General features: G+C 55.1%; 1 protein-coding gene across 2 annotated transcripts in view; it reads left to right on the forward strand.

Moving 5' to 3' along the window:
* AKAP1 (A-kinase anchoring protein 1) overlaps nt 1-15,494 on the forward strand; it is a 30,601-nt gene extending 15,107 nt beyond the window's left edge. For both annotated transcript variants that reach the window (XM_031468091.2, XM_031468090.2), the window contains exons 2-11: nt 1,831-3,478; nt 5,998-6,131; nt 7,701-7,827; nt 8,351-8,478; nt 10,306-10,483; nt 11,587-11,737; nt 12,140-12,207; nt 13,600-13,673; nt 13,888-13,950; nt 14,361-15,494. In XM_031468091.2, the coding sequence (XP_031323951.1) occupies nt 1,855-3,478; nt 5,998-6,131; nt 7,701-7,827; nt 8,351-8,478; nt 10,306-10,483; nt 11,587-11,737; nt 12,140-12,207; nt 13,600-13,673; nt 13,888-13,950; nt 14,361-14,435 (2,622 nt within the window). In that variant the 5' untranslated portion in view covers nt 1,831-1,854 and the 3' untranslated portion in view covers nt 14,436-15,494. The remainder of the gene's footprint in view (nt 1-1,830; nt 3,479-5,997; nt 6,132-7,700; nt 7,828-8,350; nt 8,479-10,305; nt 10,484-11,586; nt 11,738-12,139; nt 12,208-13,599; nt 13,674-13,887; nt 13,951-14,360) is intronic.
* The last annotated feature ends 738 nt before the right edge of the window (nt 15,495-16,232 follow it).

Consider the following 16,232-nt stretch of genomic DNA (forward strand, 5'->3'; position numbering starts at 1 on the left):
ACACATATTCCAAGCCAGGCGGCTGAGGATTGTGTGCTGCGTGGAAAAGCATCTAGGGAAGATCCGCTTTTGAATCAGAAGCTCTAAGGTAGCATCACCGAAGCTTTCTGCCTGGAGTCTTCCGAGCCCTGGCAGCGCTGCTTGGCTTTACTTTGTCTTTTCCAATCCCATTGCTTCATCTTCAATATTAGCGAGAAGGTTGGTTTACCTTTAAAAGCGGGGGAGTTTCTGCGGGTGACCCTTCCCCACACCTCCCTCCACCCCCTTATTTTGGGGCAGAACACTTTTCCTAGACTCTTTCACAAGCTGCCTTGTGCTTGTGAATCCTCTGGTGGTCTTTTTTTTTTTTTAAGTTATTAATTAATTAATTAATTTTTAATGAAGGTACTGGGGATTGAACCCAGGATCTCGTGCATGCTAAGCATGCCCTTTACCACTGAGCTATCCCGACCCCACCTCTGGTGGTCTTGTTAAATGGCAGCTTGTGGTTCAGTAGGTCTGGGGTGGGGCTGAGATACAGTATTTCTAGCTGGTTCTCAGGTGGTGCTCAGTGCTTCTCATCCATAGACTGCACTTTGAAAAGTAAATTCTCCAGGACTTTTTTTTTTGCGGTGGTTTCCAGGCTCACCTGAACATTAGAACCCCCTGAGGAACTGTATGCTCTGGTTTTTCCAGAGAACACTGATAGAAGTAAATTAAACTAGTAAGAGCTGTGAACGCTTTTGCATTTATCTCTGTAACAAAGCGCAGACCAAATTAAGAAGTAATTCACCATACCAGGGGAGGATTTTTGGTTTTAAGAAGACTGATAATTTTTGCAGACAGAACAAAATTTACTGCCATGGGAGGCACTGAATACAAGTGTGTATTCTAGAATAAGTTCGTCACATGCCGCCGTTGAGAAAGCTAAGCCTTACTATATCTCTCAACTTTGCAAGCACTTAATACATATCTCAGCTTATCTTATTCCAGCCATCCTTTATGAGGCGTGGCCCCATCTCTATGGTGACGAGAACTACATTTCCTCTTCGCTTTATGTGTCTACTACTTTCTTCCAGGCCCTCATTTCTCCTTGCCTGGACATAACTTAGGTCTCCAGGTTCCTTTCTCTTGAGACACTGTTAGTCCCACTTCCAGAATAAGCTGGAAACACAGTTGAGTGTGTGCACCTTGCAGAACTAAGCTGGTTCTCTGTTGTCTACAGGATAAAGTCCAGACTCTGCAGTGGGGTGCAGGAGCCTCATCGAGCCTATTAAGTGGCTTGATTCTCAAACATTACTCGTATCTCCGTGCCACTGTGTGGTCCCTCGCCTTGCAGCATCCCCATCCTTTTAAATATCTTATTCACCCTTTGTTCTGACTCTCTTGCTATGTAACTGCTTTTGATAGACTCCTGATTTAGGGGGCTGTATGCGAGGGACACGTACACATGGATTCCGAGGGTATTTAAAAATGCTCCAATGCTGCCTGAATAGATAAGTGTTCTGGGAGTTTAGAGAACTAAAACACTAAACATAACTAGTCCCTTGGGAGAACATAGGGAGAATCTGGCATCAAGAAGTGATGCAGGAAGGGCTTTGGGCTCAAGAGAAAGCTCAGCATGTTTCTAGGGAGGGTGCGTGGGTGAGGAGTAGACGGGCGGTGTCTTCCTGCCCTCCCCTCTCCCTGGATCACCTGGAGTCGTGGGTGTGAGCACAGAGAGAGACGCTCCTTCCAGAGGCAGGAAGGGGAGCAGAGGCTCTGCTGTAACCTGATGGTGGTCGTCCTTCCTGTACAGGATCCTCTTACCTGGCTCTCAGCATCCCTCTCTCTCTCTTCCTGTTCTCGCAGGTAGAATTCCTTCCAGCCTCCAGGATGGCTTTCCAGTTCCGTTCACTTTTCCCCTTGGCATTGCCTGGAATGCTGGCACTCCTCGGCTGGTGGTGGTTTTTCTCTCGTAAAAAAGAGCCCGTCAGCAGCCACAACAAACAGGTGGAGGCCAGCAGGGTGGAGCTGAGGGCTGACTCTGCCCCCGAGGAACCACCCCCCGTGGAGGACGCCTGTCCTGAAGTAGCATCCACGCCCCCCGGCATCACGCAGCCTCCAGAAAAGGAGTCCACCGTGAGCAAGCGGGTGCATCCGGCCCGTCGGAGGTCAGAGTCCTCGGGCAGCCTTCCGAACACCATGGACACGCGATTTCGACCAGGAACACGCAAAGAGGACAGTGCAAGGGTGGAACTAGCCCTGACAGGCGACGAACCCACATCTCTTCCTCTCGAGTGTCCCCTGCCATCCCCGAAGGGCGTTCCGTTCCCCCACGAAGCAGTTGCAGTGTGTAAGCAAGAGGCAGGGCTGGGCAGGACAGCGGGCTGGGGGCGGCAGGGCCAGTCTGCAGCCCCTGTGGAGAAGCAGAGCCCTGGGGAGAAGGCCAGGGAGACGGGTGGGCCCGAAGGCACCGGAGATGCAGTTCTGGGAGAGAATGTGCTGGAAGAAGGAATGTTGTCCCAAGAGCAGGGCTCTGAGCTGCAGAGCAGCAGGGCACCCAGCCTGGCTCCCTCGGGAGGAGGGGGCGAGAAGGAGAGGAGCAGCCCGCCTGCGGTGGACGAGGACGCGGTAGGGAAGTTGTGGAGTAGCTTCGTGGAGTCGGCCCACACGGAGCTGGAGACGCCGACACCCCGGGTCAGAGGGGGCAGAGCCTGGGATGGAGACTTCACCCGGGAACTGGGCAAAGAGGAGACCTTGGACAGAAATGAGAAGATCGAGCAGGCTGCCTTCCAGATCATCTCCAAAGTGATCTTGGAGGCCACCGAAGAGGTGCTGGCCACCACGATGGGCAGGATTGCAGGTCGGATGTATCAGGCCTCGGCTGGTCAGCTCCAAGGGCAGAAGGAGGAGGGCTGTTCCCCAGCCAGCCAGGAAACTGCCCCGGGCCACGGTGCCGCTGAGGCCGCGGAGTCCACTGAGCCCGCAGAGTCCGCTGCGGCCACGGAGTCAGCTGCAGCCACGTCAGAGGCAGTCAGGGCCCCCGTGGAGGCTGCCCTTCCCTCTACAGACCCACCAGCAGAGGATCTGCCACCACCAAAGACCTACGTGAGCTGCCTGACCAGCCCTCTGTCCAGCCCCACCAAGGACAGGAAGCCAAAGAACTCCGCACACCCCATCTCCCTGACACCCTGCCCTCCACCAGCCGCCCCCCTCGGGGAGTCATTGGGCGAGGCAGGCGACCTGGCAGGAGATGCTGCCTGTGTCACCTGCGTGTCCAACAACAGCCAGGGTGTCCCCTCAGTAGCCTCCTCTGGGCAGTGCTCAGATTCCGTCAGCACATCAGGGCTCGAAGACTCTTGTACAGAGGCCACCTCCAGCCCCAGGGACAAGGCCACCACCCCGCCGCTGCCAGAAAGTACTGTGCCCTTCAGCAACGGGGTACTGAAGGGGGAGCTGTCGGACTTGGGGACTGAGGACAGATGGACCATGGACACGGAAGCAGATCATTCGGGAGGTAGGAGGGCCTGGGGTGTCCTTCAGAGGACAAGGGGTTCTCCCTTTTTTCGGTTGGGAGAGGCTGCAGTGATGGTGCTCCTCAATGCTGTGTCCCAGCCGGCCTACGGAAAGTTGGGGTACAGCGTAGAATGGTGGGTAACTGAGAAGTTAAGGTGCCTTGAACCTCAAAGCCTCGGGAGCTGTAACTTGGTTCAGCATCCAGGGACCCACCCCAGCCCTTACGGGTGAACCAGCTCAAAGTTGGGTTCATTGGTTAACCTAAGTGTGCCCTCCCTCTTTTAAACGCTAACTTTGTGATAGGTCTTTTTAAGTTTTTTCAAAAGGGAGAAGCCTCCTTAGCCTTAATTCCTTTGAGTACCAGGAGTGGGTGAGCTTTTTTTTAATGGTTTTTTTCCTTTTAATCATGTGCTTGTTCCCATGTCTTCACCTGCTTTCCTTCTCCAGAAGCTCTTTCGGGGTAAGTGCCCAGAGACTGGCCGCAGCTTTGAGCCCCTGCGGGAGGCGCGCACCCTGGGGCGTGCTGCCGGCACCTAGTCCTTCGCAGAGAGCCTCAGCCATTTCCTTTCTGTGCAGCTGCAGTTCCACCCCCGGGAAAGAGGGGCACTTTGGTAACGAAGTGTCCGCTGGGTTTTTCCGAGCACTGACCCCAGCGTATACAGTTCAGAGCACTAACTGACAGGTCAGCAGCTCCTGACCCTGGTTTTGCAGCCTCCCTGGGGTATATTCATCTATCTCACGGCAGGAGGCCACCGATCCCCTCCGTGGGTCTCCGGCTCGCTTGTCCTGGAGCCTCAGCTCTGGGAAAGTTGGGACTCTTTCTTGGGAGTTTTACTTCTGTCAGCAGCATGTGGTGTGTACCACGCGCTGCTTTTTGTCACCTGTAAGATGTTTGTGGATTGTGACACCACTGTTTTGTATGTACCTCAAAAAGAAAAAAAAAAAAGATGCTGCCAATCATGAGTGTAGGCGGCCAGAGACCAGAGGAGGCACCCAACTTCAGGGATGTTAAAATGTTTTAAAAAATTTTTGTTTAAACATCTCAAAATGGGTTAAAAATCCAGTAAAAGGAGTTTCCCTCTGCCTCTTGCCCCTCAGCTTTGTCCTGCCAACTCCAGTTTGATGGTAGTAGCTACAAAGCTGTGCTTTTTCAGGCTGCAGAGGAGAAGGCTGGGACCAGCCGCAGTGGTGGGCGGCGTGGGGGGGACGGCAGGTGGGGGCCTGGTGGAGCTGGCCACCGAGCACTCAGCTGCACCAGGCGGCAGGCTTGAGTCCTCCACGCATTCTCACGGTAGCCCTGCCTTGTAAGTGAGGAAGTCAGAGCTTAGAGTGGCCCGGGGACCACCCTGTGGAGTGAAGCTGGCCTTGGAGTGCAGCCTGCTGGAGTCCTGGTGCGGGCTGAGCAACCTTTAGGGGTCACCAGGGTGGCAGGCCAGTCCTGTCCTGTCGGGCTGAGGCCGGGGGCTGTGGATGAGCCAAGCCCCACCAGCCTGCCTCTGGTTCTAGCCAGCCGGCTAAGCAGGCTTCTCTCAGAAGGAGTGGTTTCCCCTGGGCCCCTGGTACTGGTGGGAGGTCACTTTGAGGTCACTCTTTCTCAGCTGGAAGTAATACCTGACTCCCGCATCCAGGCAGAACGTGGGCCGCTTGGCAGAGGACTATGTCCAGGGTTTGGAGAAACCATGTGGAAAATAACCTAATTAGTAGACTCTCAGGAGTGCTCTATTTCTGGCAACTGAGTCGTCCATATTTAAGCCAGAGCCACTTCTCTTAAGCTGGTCTGGGCCCCGTTTTCTGTGATGGTCCCCTTGGCACACCCCCGGGTGGGAGTGGAATGGCCCCCACTGGGGCCAGGGTCCTTTGTCCCAGCCTCTCCTCTTGGGGTGGAGCTTCCACTCGATCTTTGAGCAGAGGTTGAAGACCCACCATGAGCCCAGAAGAGTGTTCAGAGTTCACAAGTCGGGCCTGAGCAGAGGGAAGGGAGGGCCCTGTCGGGGACAGGGGCGAGGGAGGACTGGCTCTGCTTGGCTGAAGGCCACTGACTGTGAGCCCAGGCCTGGGGCCTTGGGGGCCAGGGGCCCTTGATCTGAGGGGCTGCAGAGCTGGGAGTGTGTGGACCAGCTATGGCCGGTTAGTCTCCCTGGAGGCCTGCACCTGATGCCGGCTGCTGAGACGGTGGGGACCTGCTGGCCCGCCCCTCCCCCGCCCCGTGGACTCCCCTTCCTGGGCCGGCGCCCGTTTCTTCCCAGGTCACCACTTGTCTCTGCTCCAGCAGCTGTGCTGGGCGCAGCTGCCAGTTAAGCAAGTGGGACTGTAAGTGACAGGCTAAAATTAGGTGTATCTACACCCCCAGTCCTCCTTTCATTGGGGCTGTTCTGAGCCTTCTAGACTGCAAGTTGACAGTCACCTGCCAAGCTTGAGGAGGGGGCTGGGGCGGGGGCCTCCCGGGAATGTGAGTCTGGAAGTTGAGTGTTATTAACTGCTCTGGGCCGGTGTCTGTGCGTGCTGCTTCCTCCCCTGCAGGTTCAGACGGGAACAGCATGGATTCGGTGGATGGCTGCTGTGGCCTCCGGAAGCCCGACGGTTTCCAGAATGCCCAGGCAGGCTCCAACCCCAAGAAGGTCGACCTCATCATCTGGGAGATTGAAGTGCCAAAGGTAAGGGCTGCAGGCTCTAAGTGCCCCCTGCCCAGGGTCATCGGCCTTGGAGGAAGGGGTCCAAGGGAGGGGCCGTGAACCAGGAGAACCCCCCGCTGTGAGCCAGAGGCTGAAGGGAAGGGAGCGTCCTACTTTGCTAAGGTCCAGAGAGCTTCCTGCAGAATGGAGTCCCTGCACCTGCCTTCAGGAGCATCCTCCTCAAACTCCCAGGCCTGCTTCCTCTTCAGGAGCCTTTCCTGTGGTGCTGGGGCTCAGATCTGTCTGGAGATGCCAGCAAAACCAGGCTGAGGGCAGGGGCTGGCTAGGAGTCCCCTCACTGTGCTCCGCTCAAGCTCTTCAGCACCAAGTGTGTTTTATAATTGAGCACAGTATAAATCCGTGTTTTGGAGGGCGTGAGACATAGCAATGTATGAAGAAAATAAAATCAGCTCTAATCCTACCCCTGGGAGTGACTGGGAAGACTTTTATTTCCTTCTCATCCTGCACCCTGTGGTTTTTAAACAAAATTGAGATTATGTTCCTCTAATTAATGCTTTTAAATATTTAACAATTTAATTTTCCTGTGTTCTTTGAAAATGTAATTTTAACTGCTTTATTCATTGTGTGAATGTCAGTTCACTCGTCCCCCGTTCCAGGGTGTATTAAGTGTCTAGCTTCTTGCTTTTCTAACTTACATCCTATTAGCTTGATCTTGATGTTTATCTCTGGGGCTCAGAAATAATTGGCCAACTGCATGCCCCCAGGGCTGTTAGCTCCCTGCCGAGGTGGAGGCTTGGCTTGGTGTGAACTCTGGGTCAGGCCGGCTGCTCTGACCTGGGGCGCTGGCACCCCCAGTTGTCTCTTCCCCCGGTGACCCTGACGGCAGTCCTGCCTTCTCCTTCAGAAGTTGCAAAGGGCAAATGCAGGAGGCTCTGGGTACAGAGGGACCCTGTCCCTAGTAGCTCTGCTGGGCGGGGTCACTGGGGACTGTTTCAAATCTGGTCTTGGGTTGTGGCTAAGTTTGGCTCCTTCTGTTCGCCTTGAGCTTTGGCCCTGCTGGGCACCTGTGTTCTGGAGGCTCCAGCCTGCTGTCAGTTCGCAGCAGGAGCCCAAGGGTTCTTTCTTAGACCTTTATTTTCAAATTCAGCCCATTCATCTTTGGACCTTGGCACACTGGGAGAGGTGGAGGACTTGTAAATTGAAACTTGTGCTAGTGAAACATCTCATAGTATGGATCTGGGAGGAGAAGACACTGCCTTTACAGTGTCTGAATTTGGGTCCTACTGTTGGGAATGAAGTGGAAACTGGAGCCAGACTGCTTAGTTCAGCCACTCAGCAGCTGTGTGAGCTTGGGCAAATTACTTAGCCTCTCTGGGCTTGTTTCCTCAACTGTAAAATGGTGATAAACAGATGGTATTTGTTTCACACTCTGAGTAAGTGTAAGCGCTTAGAACAGTGCCTGGTGAGTGAGTGTTGATCTGTTAACAGTTAATCTGTTTGAGTCTGACCTGGTGTAAAACAAAGGCAGGTCTCAGGGAGGCAGGGAATCGGTTTCCTGTTAACCCTCTCACCTTCCTTTCTCTCTGGAAGCACCTAGTTGGTCGGCTGATTGGCAAGCAGGGACGGTACGTGAGTTTTCTGAAGCAGACATCTGGTGCCAAGATCTACATCTCCACCCTGCCTTACACCCAGAACGTCCAGATCTGCCACATAGAAGGTCAGTGGCAGCTGCTGCCCTGGGTTTAGTTTTCGTACCTGCGATGTAAGTGACTTGAAGCATTTGAGTCTCAGTTGCTCCCCTTTTGGGACTTAAGTCTCTGAAGCTTCCCACCCCAGGTGGAGAGAGTGGGTGAGTCTTCCCTTTCCCCTCATCTCCCCTTCTGGTGCTTGAAGGAGACTCGGGTCCCCCCAGACCTTGTGGCCAGGAAAGGTGTGGGCACTCGGTGGTGGGCCAGGGGTCCTGGGTTGATGGTGTGCGAGGGCCGGGCCTCCCCATCTGCTGGGCTCCTGTAGCTTTCAAAGTATAGTCACGTCAACAGGTCTCGTTTGAAAGGCCCCGGACTTCAGGCTTCTTCAGGTGCCTTTCATCCTAAGGCCGAGCTTGGCGTTTTGTTACCTTAAAGATGCACCTGTACTCGGGGAAGAGTCCCAGGTAGTGTGATGTGTGCATGAGTTTGGTTTTGCTGTTTGTCCTGCCCCCTGTGACTGTGCCCTGCTTTTACCCCACACCCCCCATTTAGGCTCTCAGCATCATGTAGACAAGGCGCTGAACTTGATCGGGAAGAAGTTCAAGGAACTGAACCTCACCAACATCTACGCTCCCCCACTGCCTTCGCTGGCACTGCCTTCTCTTCCAATGACTTCCTGGGTGAGCATGCTCCTGGGGGCCAGGGCTGCTTGTGCGCCTTTCCCCCAGCCTGCCCCAGACAGGAACTCCCAAGACTGTGGGCCAGGAAGGCCAAGCACACAGGTGCCTGTGCCCTCACCTTTAGCCTCTGCTGGTCAGTTCTGCTGCTGGCTTGTGTCCTTGGAGCCGGGGTGCTGGAAGGAAGCCTTTGGGCTTTCTTGGAAGGACCACACTCCCATGGCTCTGCTGCCTGGGCAGCCTTTGTGTTTCCAAGGCATTTACCTAGAAAGGGTTATAGTCCATCCCCGCTGGGTGTGCGCAGACTGGCTAGGGACCCCTTAAAGCTGGTGCTGTGTCCAGGGTCACAGCCCAGCACCTCTGAGGCCTGCGTGGGCCCTCCGTTGTGGGCTTGGATGGGCTGTGCTGTGCCGTCGTTCCTTCCCTCTAGTTGAGCCAGGTCTCGTGGTGGCCCTGGTGAGGGATCCCCTTCCCCTTCCCTCTTCACTGGAGGTGCCCAGATCACAAAGGAGACGAAATCCCCCCACCTGCCCGCTGGGTGCTTGGCAGGAGGTGGAGCTGACATCTCGGGCCTGTGTGTGCTGGGGCTGCGGGGTCTCTTGCCCACATCCTGCTGTGTTGTGTGCCTCCAGCCCAGTTTGAGCCTCGTCTCACTGGGAGTGGAATTATGTGTGCGGTACTGAAGGCATTTCACACGTCAGGTGCATGTGCTGCTCCAAGGAGGTGGCCTTGTTTTGTTATGATGGTTGGCCCTTTGGTTCTGCATCTTCCTTCCTCCAGAGACCCTGTGCTTTGGGGGAAGTGGTGCATGTCCCCTCCCTTTCCTGTGGGTCTTTGGGAGTGGCCTGAACCCCAGTCAGTGCTCCACTTCTGAATTACACAGTTTCCCCCACGAGGCTGGGCCCCAGACCCACTCTTTATGTGTAGATAATTGGGTGATTGATGTGGCTTCCTCCCTTCCCGTGTGCTCTGTGCCGGGCGGCTGGCTGGGACTGGAGGCACCACTCGGCCTGCAGCACTAGGGGGCCTGGAGGGGGTGGGCCAGGACTCTCAGCCAGAGGCTCTTTTTGTGGCCACCTGGCCTGGAGTTGGAGTCAATATGCTACTGTGTCCAGAGCGTCTAGATGTTGCCTTAGTCCCAGAGAAACTAGTGTCTTCAGAACAGTTCTTTAGAGACCAATCTTGGCATCTTCTAGGGCCTTTAATGTGGGGCCTGGCACTGAGCAAACCTGCGTTCCAAATCCCAGAGTGGGAATGAGTTGGGAGGATGTCTGTGGAGCGTAGAGAAGAGCAAATGACTCAGACTGGGCTGACTGACAGTGGACCTGACCTGAGGCCGCTGCTGGCTGGTAGGAAGGCAGGGGAGAGAGACGCCGTCAAACCTTAGCTCCTGGGGTCAGCTGCAGGTCCGAAGGAGCTATCTACTTCTTATTCTTGTTCTCAGTGGCCACCTCATTCCTCTTTGCCTTTGCTGGTTCTTAACAGATTCTCCACAAGAGGTTGGGGAAGGAAGCTCTGCCCAGGCCAGTGGGAGGCGGGACCTACATCCAGAGCCATTCCTGGGAGCCTCCCTGCCCAGCCCTGAGTTGAGGCTGCCTCTAGCGGTTACTTGTGGTATTACAGGGCAAGGGCCATGCTGGTGCCAAGCACTTTCCACGGCTAAAATAGGTCTCCTTGAACCTCTGCCATCTGGGTGCCATGTCGCTTTGGGTTGTCGTGCCTTTTTCAAAGATGTGCCAGTTCAGAGACTTGCCCTGGGGCCTCTGGACTTATCCTAGACTCATCCCAGAAGGGTTGCTGCAATGGCTGCTGCCCCTCCCCTTCCTGCAGCTCATGCTCCCGGATGGCATCACTGTGGAGGTGATCGTGGTCAACCAGGTCAACGCCGGGCACCTGTTCGTGCAGCAGCACACGCACCCGACCTTCCATGCGCTGCGCAGCCTGGACCAGCAGATGTACCTCTGCTATTCTCAGCCAGGAATCCCCACCCTGCCCACCCCAGTGGAAAGTAAGTGCTGCTTGGGGGGTCGGGGGGCCTGGACTCTGGCCAGGCCCGGGGGAGAAGTTTTGGGGCTTCCCTGCTATTCTGCCCTTGGTCTTGACCAGGAGGAGGCTGTTCTGGGGCCCTTCACAGGAGCGGCATCCCTGAGTTCTTGCTGTTGGCATGGAGTGTGCTGGGCTGAGTCTTCTGGCCAGGCCTGCTGCTGGGTTGGGTCATCTCTAGTCGACAGATGAGAAAACTAAGACTCTGAAGTCAGTGACTTGCCCAGGTGGACCCTGCACGGGACCTGGATTGGGAACCCAGCTGCGCTCCGAGCCTAGAACCCAGCTGCACTCCGAGCCTGCCCTATGTCGCTGTTTATTTGTTGCCCCGGTTAGTAGGAATTGAATGTTGGAAGATCTCTCTTACCTGCCCTGCCAGGGACTTCTAATCTGGAGCCCCCAGTGGGCTTCAAGTCATTAGGAAAACCCTTGAAATTTCTGTTGCATTTTTGTATGGTTTTTGTTTTGGAGGAAAAAGGATTTTGTCACATTCTTTGATGTTACTGGAGGCCAGGAGGTGACTGCACCAGGGGCTGCCTTTAAGGGTCAGGACACAGTGTGGCCAGCTGTGTCACAGGCCCCCACCCCTGCTGCCCCCAGGTGGGGTTGGTGACACTTGGGGCACTTGCTTTCTGGCCTGGCTGGCTTCCCCGGGCATTAGTGCTCTCTGTGCCTTCCTGAAGCAAAGGCCAGAAGAAGTGGGGTTTAGGCCTGGGCGGCCCTTCTGATCTGCCCTCAATCTGCGCTGTCATGGGCCAGAGCAGGTCCTAGCAACCAGCCGCTGAGAGCTGCTGCACTGGGAGGTTCTTAATGCTTTCTGGGACTTTCGGTTAAGAATGTAAGGCAAGTGCTGGTCCAGTCCCTGAATTTTGGAGTTTACTTGGTTTATTCCAATTCACCTGTATCCACCTCTGCTGGAAACAGGTCTAGATGAATCCTTTTTGGTCTGGGCAGCGCACACGCGAGGCTGTCCAGGGCCTTCCCGGGGTCAGTCTTGGGCTCTGGGGAGCGCTTTCTGGTCCCCTGCCCAGGCCAGGTGTTTGCACATGCTGTCTTCCCGCCCTGCAGTAACAGTCATCTGCGCTGCCCCTGGCGTGGACGGTGCCTGGTGGCGAGCCCAAGTGGTGGCCTCCTACGAGGAGACCAATGAAGTCGAGATTCGCTACGTTGACTACGGGGGATACAAGAGAGTGAAGGTCGACGTGCTCCGGCAGATCCGGTGCGTGGAGGCAGGGGCTGTGATTTCTGCAGAGCCGGCTCGGTTCTGCACGGCCTGGGACGTGGGTTACTTCTTCCCTGCTGCTGCCTACTCTGTTTTAGCAGAGTATGATGTAGACAGACTCCACGCTTGTCTCAGCCAGACGGAGCCAGAAAGGCCTGTCTGGGGGGAGCATTCCCACTGGTGTCCTTTGGCAAAAGGGAGGCAGGCTTCTCTTTGGGAGCTGGGTGGGAGAAGCACCCCTGAGGCCGGGCTGGTGCAGGGCCGGGCCTGCGTCCGGGCGCACCGGGAGCTGTGGCCCTCGGCGGCGGGGCTTCCTCCTGGGTGCCAGAAGGTGAGCGCCAGCCCAGAGCAAGCCAGCCTTGCAGTCCATGTTCAGCGTGTGCCTGTCTCGCCCTCCAGGTCTGACTTCGTGACCCTGCCGTTCCAGGGAGCAGAGGTCCTTCTTGACGGTGTGACGCCCCTGTCAGGTAACAGGAGGGGCCTCTGGCTTGGGGGGTGCAGGCCGTGGCGGAAAGTAGGTCTTTCTGAGACCCTGGCTCTCACCTGCAGGACGTAAGCAAACCCGGGTTGCTGCCACTCTGTTTCTGATTGAATAGGTCTGGGCTGAGGCCTGAGGACTTGCATTTGTAATAAGTTCTCTGGTGACGCCAGTGCCGCTGGTCTGTGGACCACCCTGTCAGGTCCGCTGCTCCAGACTTTACCCAGCCTCCGGCTTGGAGAGGCCTCCTACACAGCACCTCCCAGAACGCAGTCGAGGCCCAGAGTCCTCGCTCGCGGGCTGAGGGCGGGCCTTGCGGCCCCTGGCTCTGCTCAGCTGTGCTTGGGCCCCTGGGGCTCTGTGGGGACCACACCGACACTCACCTGGGTGGCGTCTCAGACTGTGATCCCATCGCTGGGGGGGGGGGGGGGCGGGGAGGGGACTGGCGTGTGACCCTGAGCAAGTTGCTTAGCCCCAGCCTCCCTGTTCCCATCTGGAAAATGAGCCAGCACCTGTCCTTCAGGGCGGCCGAGGCAGTCACAGTGGCCCAGGAACGGGCTGAGGATGGCGGTCAGCCAGCGGCTGTTTATGGCCAGTACTCAGGAGTGGTTGGAGGTTGCAGTCCTTCAGTCCATGCTCCTCCCGCCCCAGGTTCGCTCTCTGACCTTGTTCTTGTTCGACTGAAGCCCAGGGATGCTTCAGAAGCGCGTTAGTCCAGCCGGAGTCACACTGGCCAGAACCTGGACACGGGCTTCGTTCTGTTTTCCTTCACTGCCCTGGCCCGGCCTCCCTCCGCAGCCTGTCCAGGCCCGGCTAAAGTGTCTTTTGAAGGCCCTCCTTTGTAAGACGCTCCCGGACCTTAATTCTGCCTCTCCCATCCTTGCCACCTCTTGCCTTAGATGTGTCTTTGCACACGACTTATGTAGTCTGACGAGGAGTGCCGCCCGCTTGGTCACTGCCCGAGTTGGGCTGCATGGCCTCCTGCTTGGATCTGAATTCCACCTTCACCACTCGGGGGGCTGGTTGACGTTTGGCCATCCACCTGTGTCCCCGTGTCCTCACCTGTAAAGTGAGGACAACACCTGCCATCTCATGGTGTTACTGACCCAGTGTGAGACCCCACACAACATGCTCAGCCCAGTTGGCCCCCAGATTGGTGGTGGTGGTGGTGGTATTTCCATTGAAGGCAGAGTTCCAGTGGCTGGCGTGCAGCAGGCACCCGAGTGTATCCACTTGGAGTCACAGGGAGGCCTCCCCACATAGAGCTCTTTAGTCCATGGCAGCGAGTGAAGTGTTCCACTTGGAAAACACCTGCAAGTTATGGGATTGATGAGAGTGTCTTGCCTCAGTGAGAGTCTAAGTGCTGCTTTTCCTTCTAAAGATGATGACCACTTCTCACCTGAAGCGGACGCGGCGATGAGCGAGATGACAGGAAACACCGCGCTGCTGGCCCAGGTGTGCGGCGGCAGGGAGGGTGGCAGGCGGGGCGGGCCGATGAGCCTCCCCCCACCCGCAGTGCCCCCCGGCCTCGCTTAACTATCTGGGCTTCTCAGCAACCGACCTTTAGCGCCTGCTTCCCTGTGGCTCACATCTGGGTTGGCCAGCGGTCTTTAAGGAGAGATGCGTGGGGTAGTTTGTAAACATGGTGGGCTGTTTTGTTTTTTCTCAGGTGACGAGTTACAGTCCAACTGGCCTTCCTCTGATTCAGCTATGGAGTGTGATTGGAGATGAGGTAAGTTCCGTTTTTTTCCTTCCAATGTCCGGAGAGGCTTTTGGTGGCCACAGTTGGGGGCGGTGATGCAAGTGTCATCCGGTGGGTAGAGGCCAGAGATGCTGCTAAACAGCGTACTGTGCACATGACAGTCCCCAGCACAGGCTGTCCTGGACCTTATCCATGTGGGTTTTCTCTTTCATCTCGTGGCACTAAAGCTTATATTCTGCAGCATATTGAAAAGCCTATCTGCATGCCAACAGATCCTGTAAGTAAATCCCCTGTTGGCCCAGAAAGCGAGCCATGCCCACACCCCATTACTCGTGGCACCCTCGCCCGCAGTGGTGGCCTGGGGCTGCAAGAGGGGGAGCCTGCACCGGCCTGGGACGCGGCCCCTGGTGCCAAGCTCTCAAGGGAACTTTCTCTCCTAGGTGGTGTTGATAAACAGGTCGCTGGTGGAGCGAGGACTCGCTCAGTGGGTGGACAGCTACTACTCGAGCCTCTGACCGTCCCCACGTCACTTCTGAAGTCTTTTTTGCACTGTTGAAGTTGGGCTTGGCACTCAAGGCAGGCTTTACATCAGAATTACAAACATTGTCCTCCCCCAGAAAGTCCTTTCTTTTCCATACTGTAGTCATGTCAGGATGTTTCATCTCCGAGACAAGGAAGGAACCGTGGGTTCTTTTCAAAGCTATAGGATGGCGTGAAACAAGCCAGTTGCTTAACCTGGTTCCAGGCTGTTTAGAAGGAAAAAAAAAAAAAAAATAGAAGAAAAATGTCAACATTAAGGTGTCCTGTTCCCCACCCCATCCCACCCCACCCTTCTTCCTGCTTCCTTCCTACTTCACCCAAACCCAAACCCAAACCCAAACCCAAACCCAAACCACCGGAGCAGATGGGCCAAGGGATGTGTGTGTCTTTTGCTTTGGAGAGTATTTCTTTTACTTTCAGAATCTTTCTTCAGGGAGCAAGACATGAACTGACTTAATTGGTATCGATCCCTTGTACAGCTTAAGAATGAATTTATGACGTTTAACCTTTTTTTGTAAACTCCATCTAGGTCTCCTGAAGGCAGACTTTTTAATGCAGATGTAAATACAAAGCAATCATACCTCTGGCCTCGGGCAGTGGGGGAGGGGAACTGTCATCTTGCCAAGCCTGGTTGTAATTTGTAACCATTTTCTATTTGTGCAAACTCTGTAAATATGTTTAAAGAATGTAATATTTTGTACAAGATACACTGGAGAACAAAGGGAACTCATGAATTTTCCATATCCCATGTCACCTTGAGCCGAAGTTACTCCTGCAGGGGACCGCTGCCTGGCCCAGCTCCTGGGCTGCGGGCTCCCGCGGCCTCCTGCGGACGGACAGGGTGACTGGACAGTATAGTTTATGATCCGGGGATTTTTTTTTTCTGTACAAATTTGTTTAAAAAAAAAAAAGCAGCTCATTGAATTACCTTGCAGTGGTGTGTGTTTGATTATTTTTTAGACTGAGTTCATTCAGCATTGTGCAATTTAAGTAACTTAAACTCATAAACTTACATAAATCTCGAATTGTATACACCATAGTTTGGAGTCCATTTTTTCCATGGTCAAAAGGTTGGGGTGCGAGGAAGGGGGGTTGTCAGTACGATGGGCTGTTGGGTCCCACCTGCATTAGGAGACCCGGGGCTCTGAAGACCGTGTAGCCGGAAATTTCCTCCTGGCTTTTCCCTCTTAATGCCCCACAAGGCGGCAGCCAAACCTCTGGCTTCCTCCAGTGAGTGTCCCCAGTAGCCAGGCCTGAGTTTAAAGCACTGGTTCCCCAAACTCCATGTGCATTCATCATAAATCTGCGGAGTTATTTACTGTACCATAGTGCTAAGAATGATATAAAAATTACATTTACACGTGAGAGCAGAGCTGTCTTGATTTGATGGCCCCTCTTAAAGGTAGGCTCGGGCCTCGGTGCCCCTTGGCTTACTTACCCCTGGGGGGTCTCTAGAGAGCTGAGGGAGCCCGAGGGTCCTCCACACCGAAGGCATCCTCCTACAGACCCGCAGCCACGCTCCCTGGCTGTGGGTACCAAGTGGTTAAAATAAAAGCCTTGGTTCCCCCCACCTGTAGGATCAGATACTGGTGGTAATGAAGTGGAAGGGGAAAGTCCCCTGCTGGTACAGAGCCTGGACCACAGCTGTCTCTCATGCAGTCTTAGCTGCCAACAGCCCTGAGTCCCAGCCGTAATTAGGTGTGACTTTGGCCAAGTAGAGATATACTCAGGGCCAAAACTTTTTTCCGTACAGCTTTCATCACTGGAACAGG

Source organism: Camelus dromedarius, chromosome 16 (assembly GCF_036321535.1).
Source record: "Camelus dromedarius isolate mCamDro1 chromosome 16, mCamDro1.pat, whole genome shotgun sequence".
In the NCBI taxonomy this organism is placed as follows: domain Eukaryota; kingdom Metazoa; phylum Chordata; class Mammalia; order Artiodactyla; family Camelidae; genus Camelus; species Camelus dromedarius.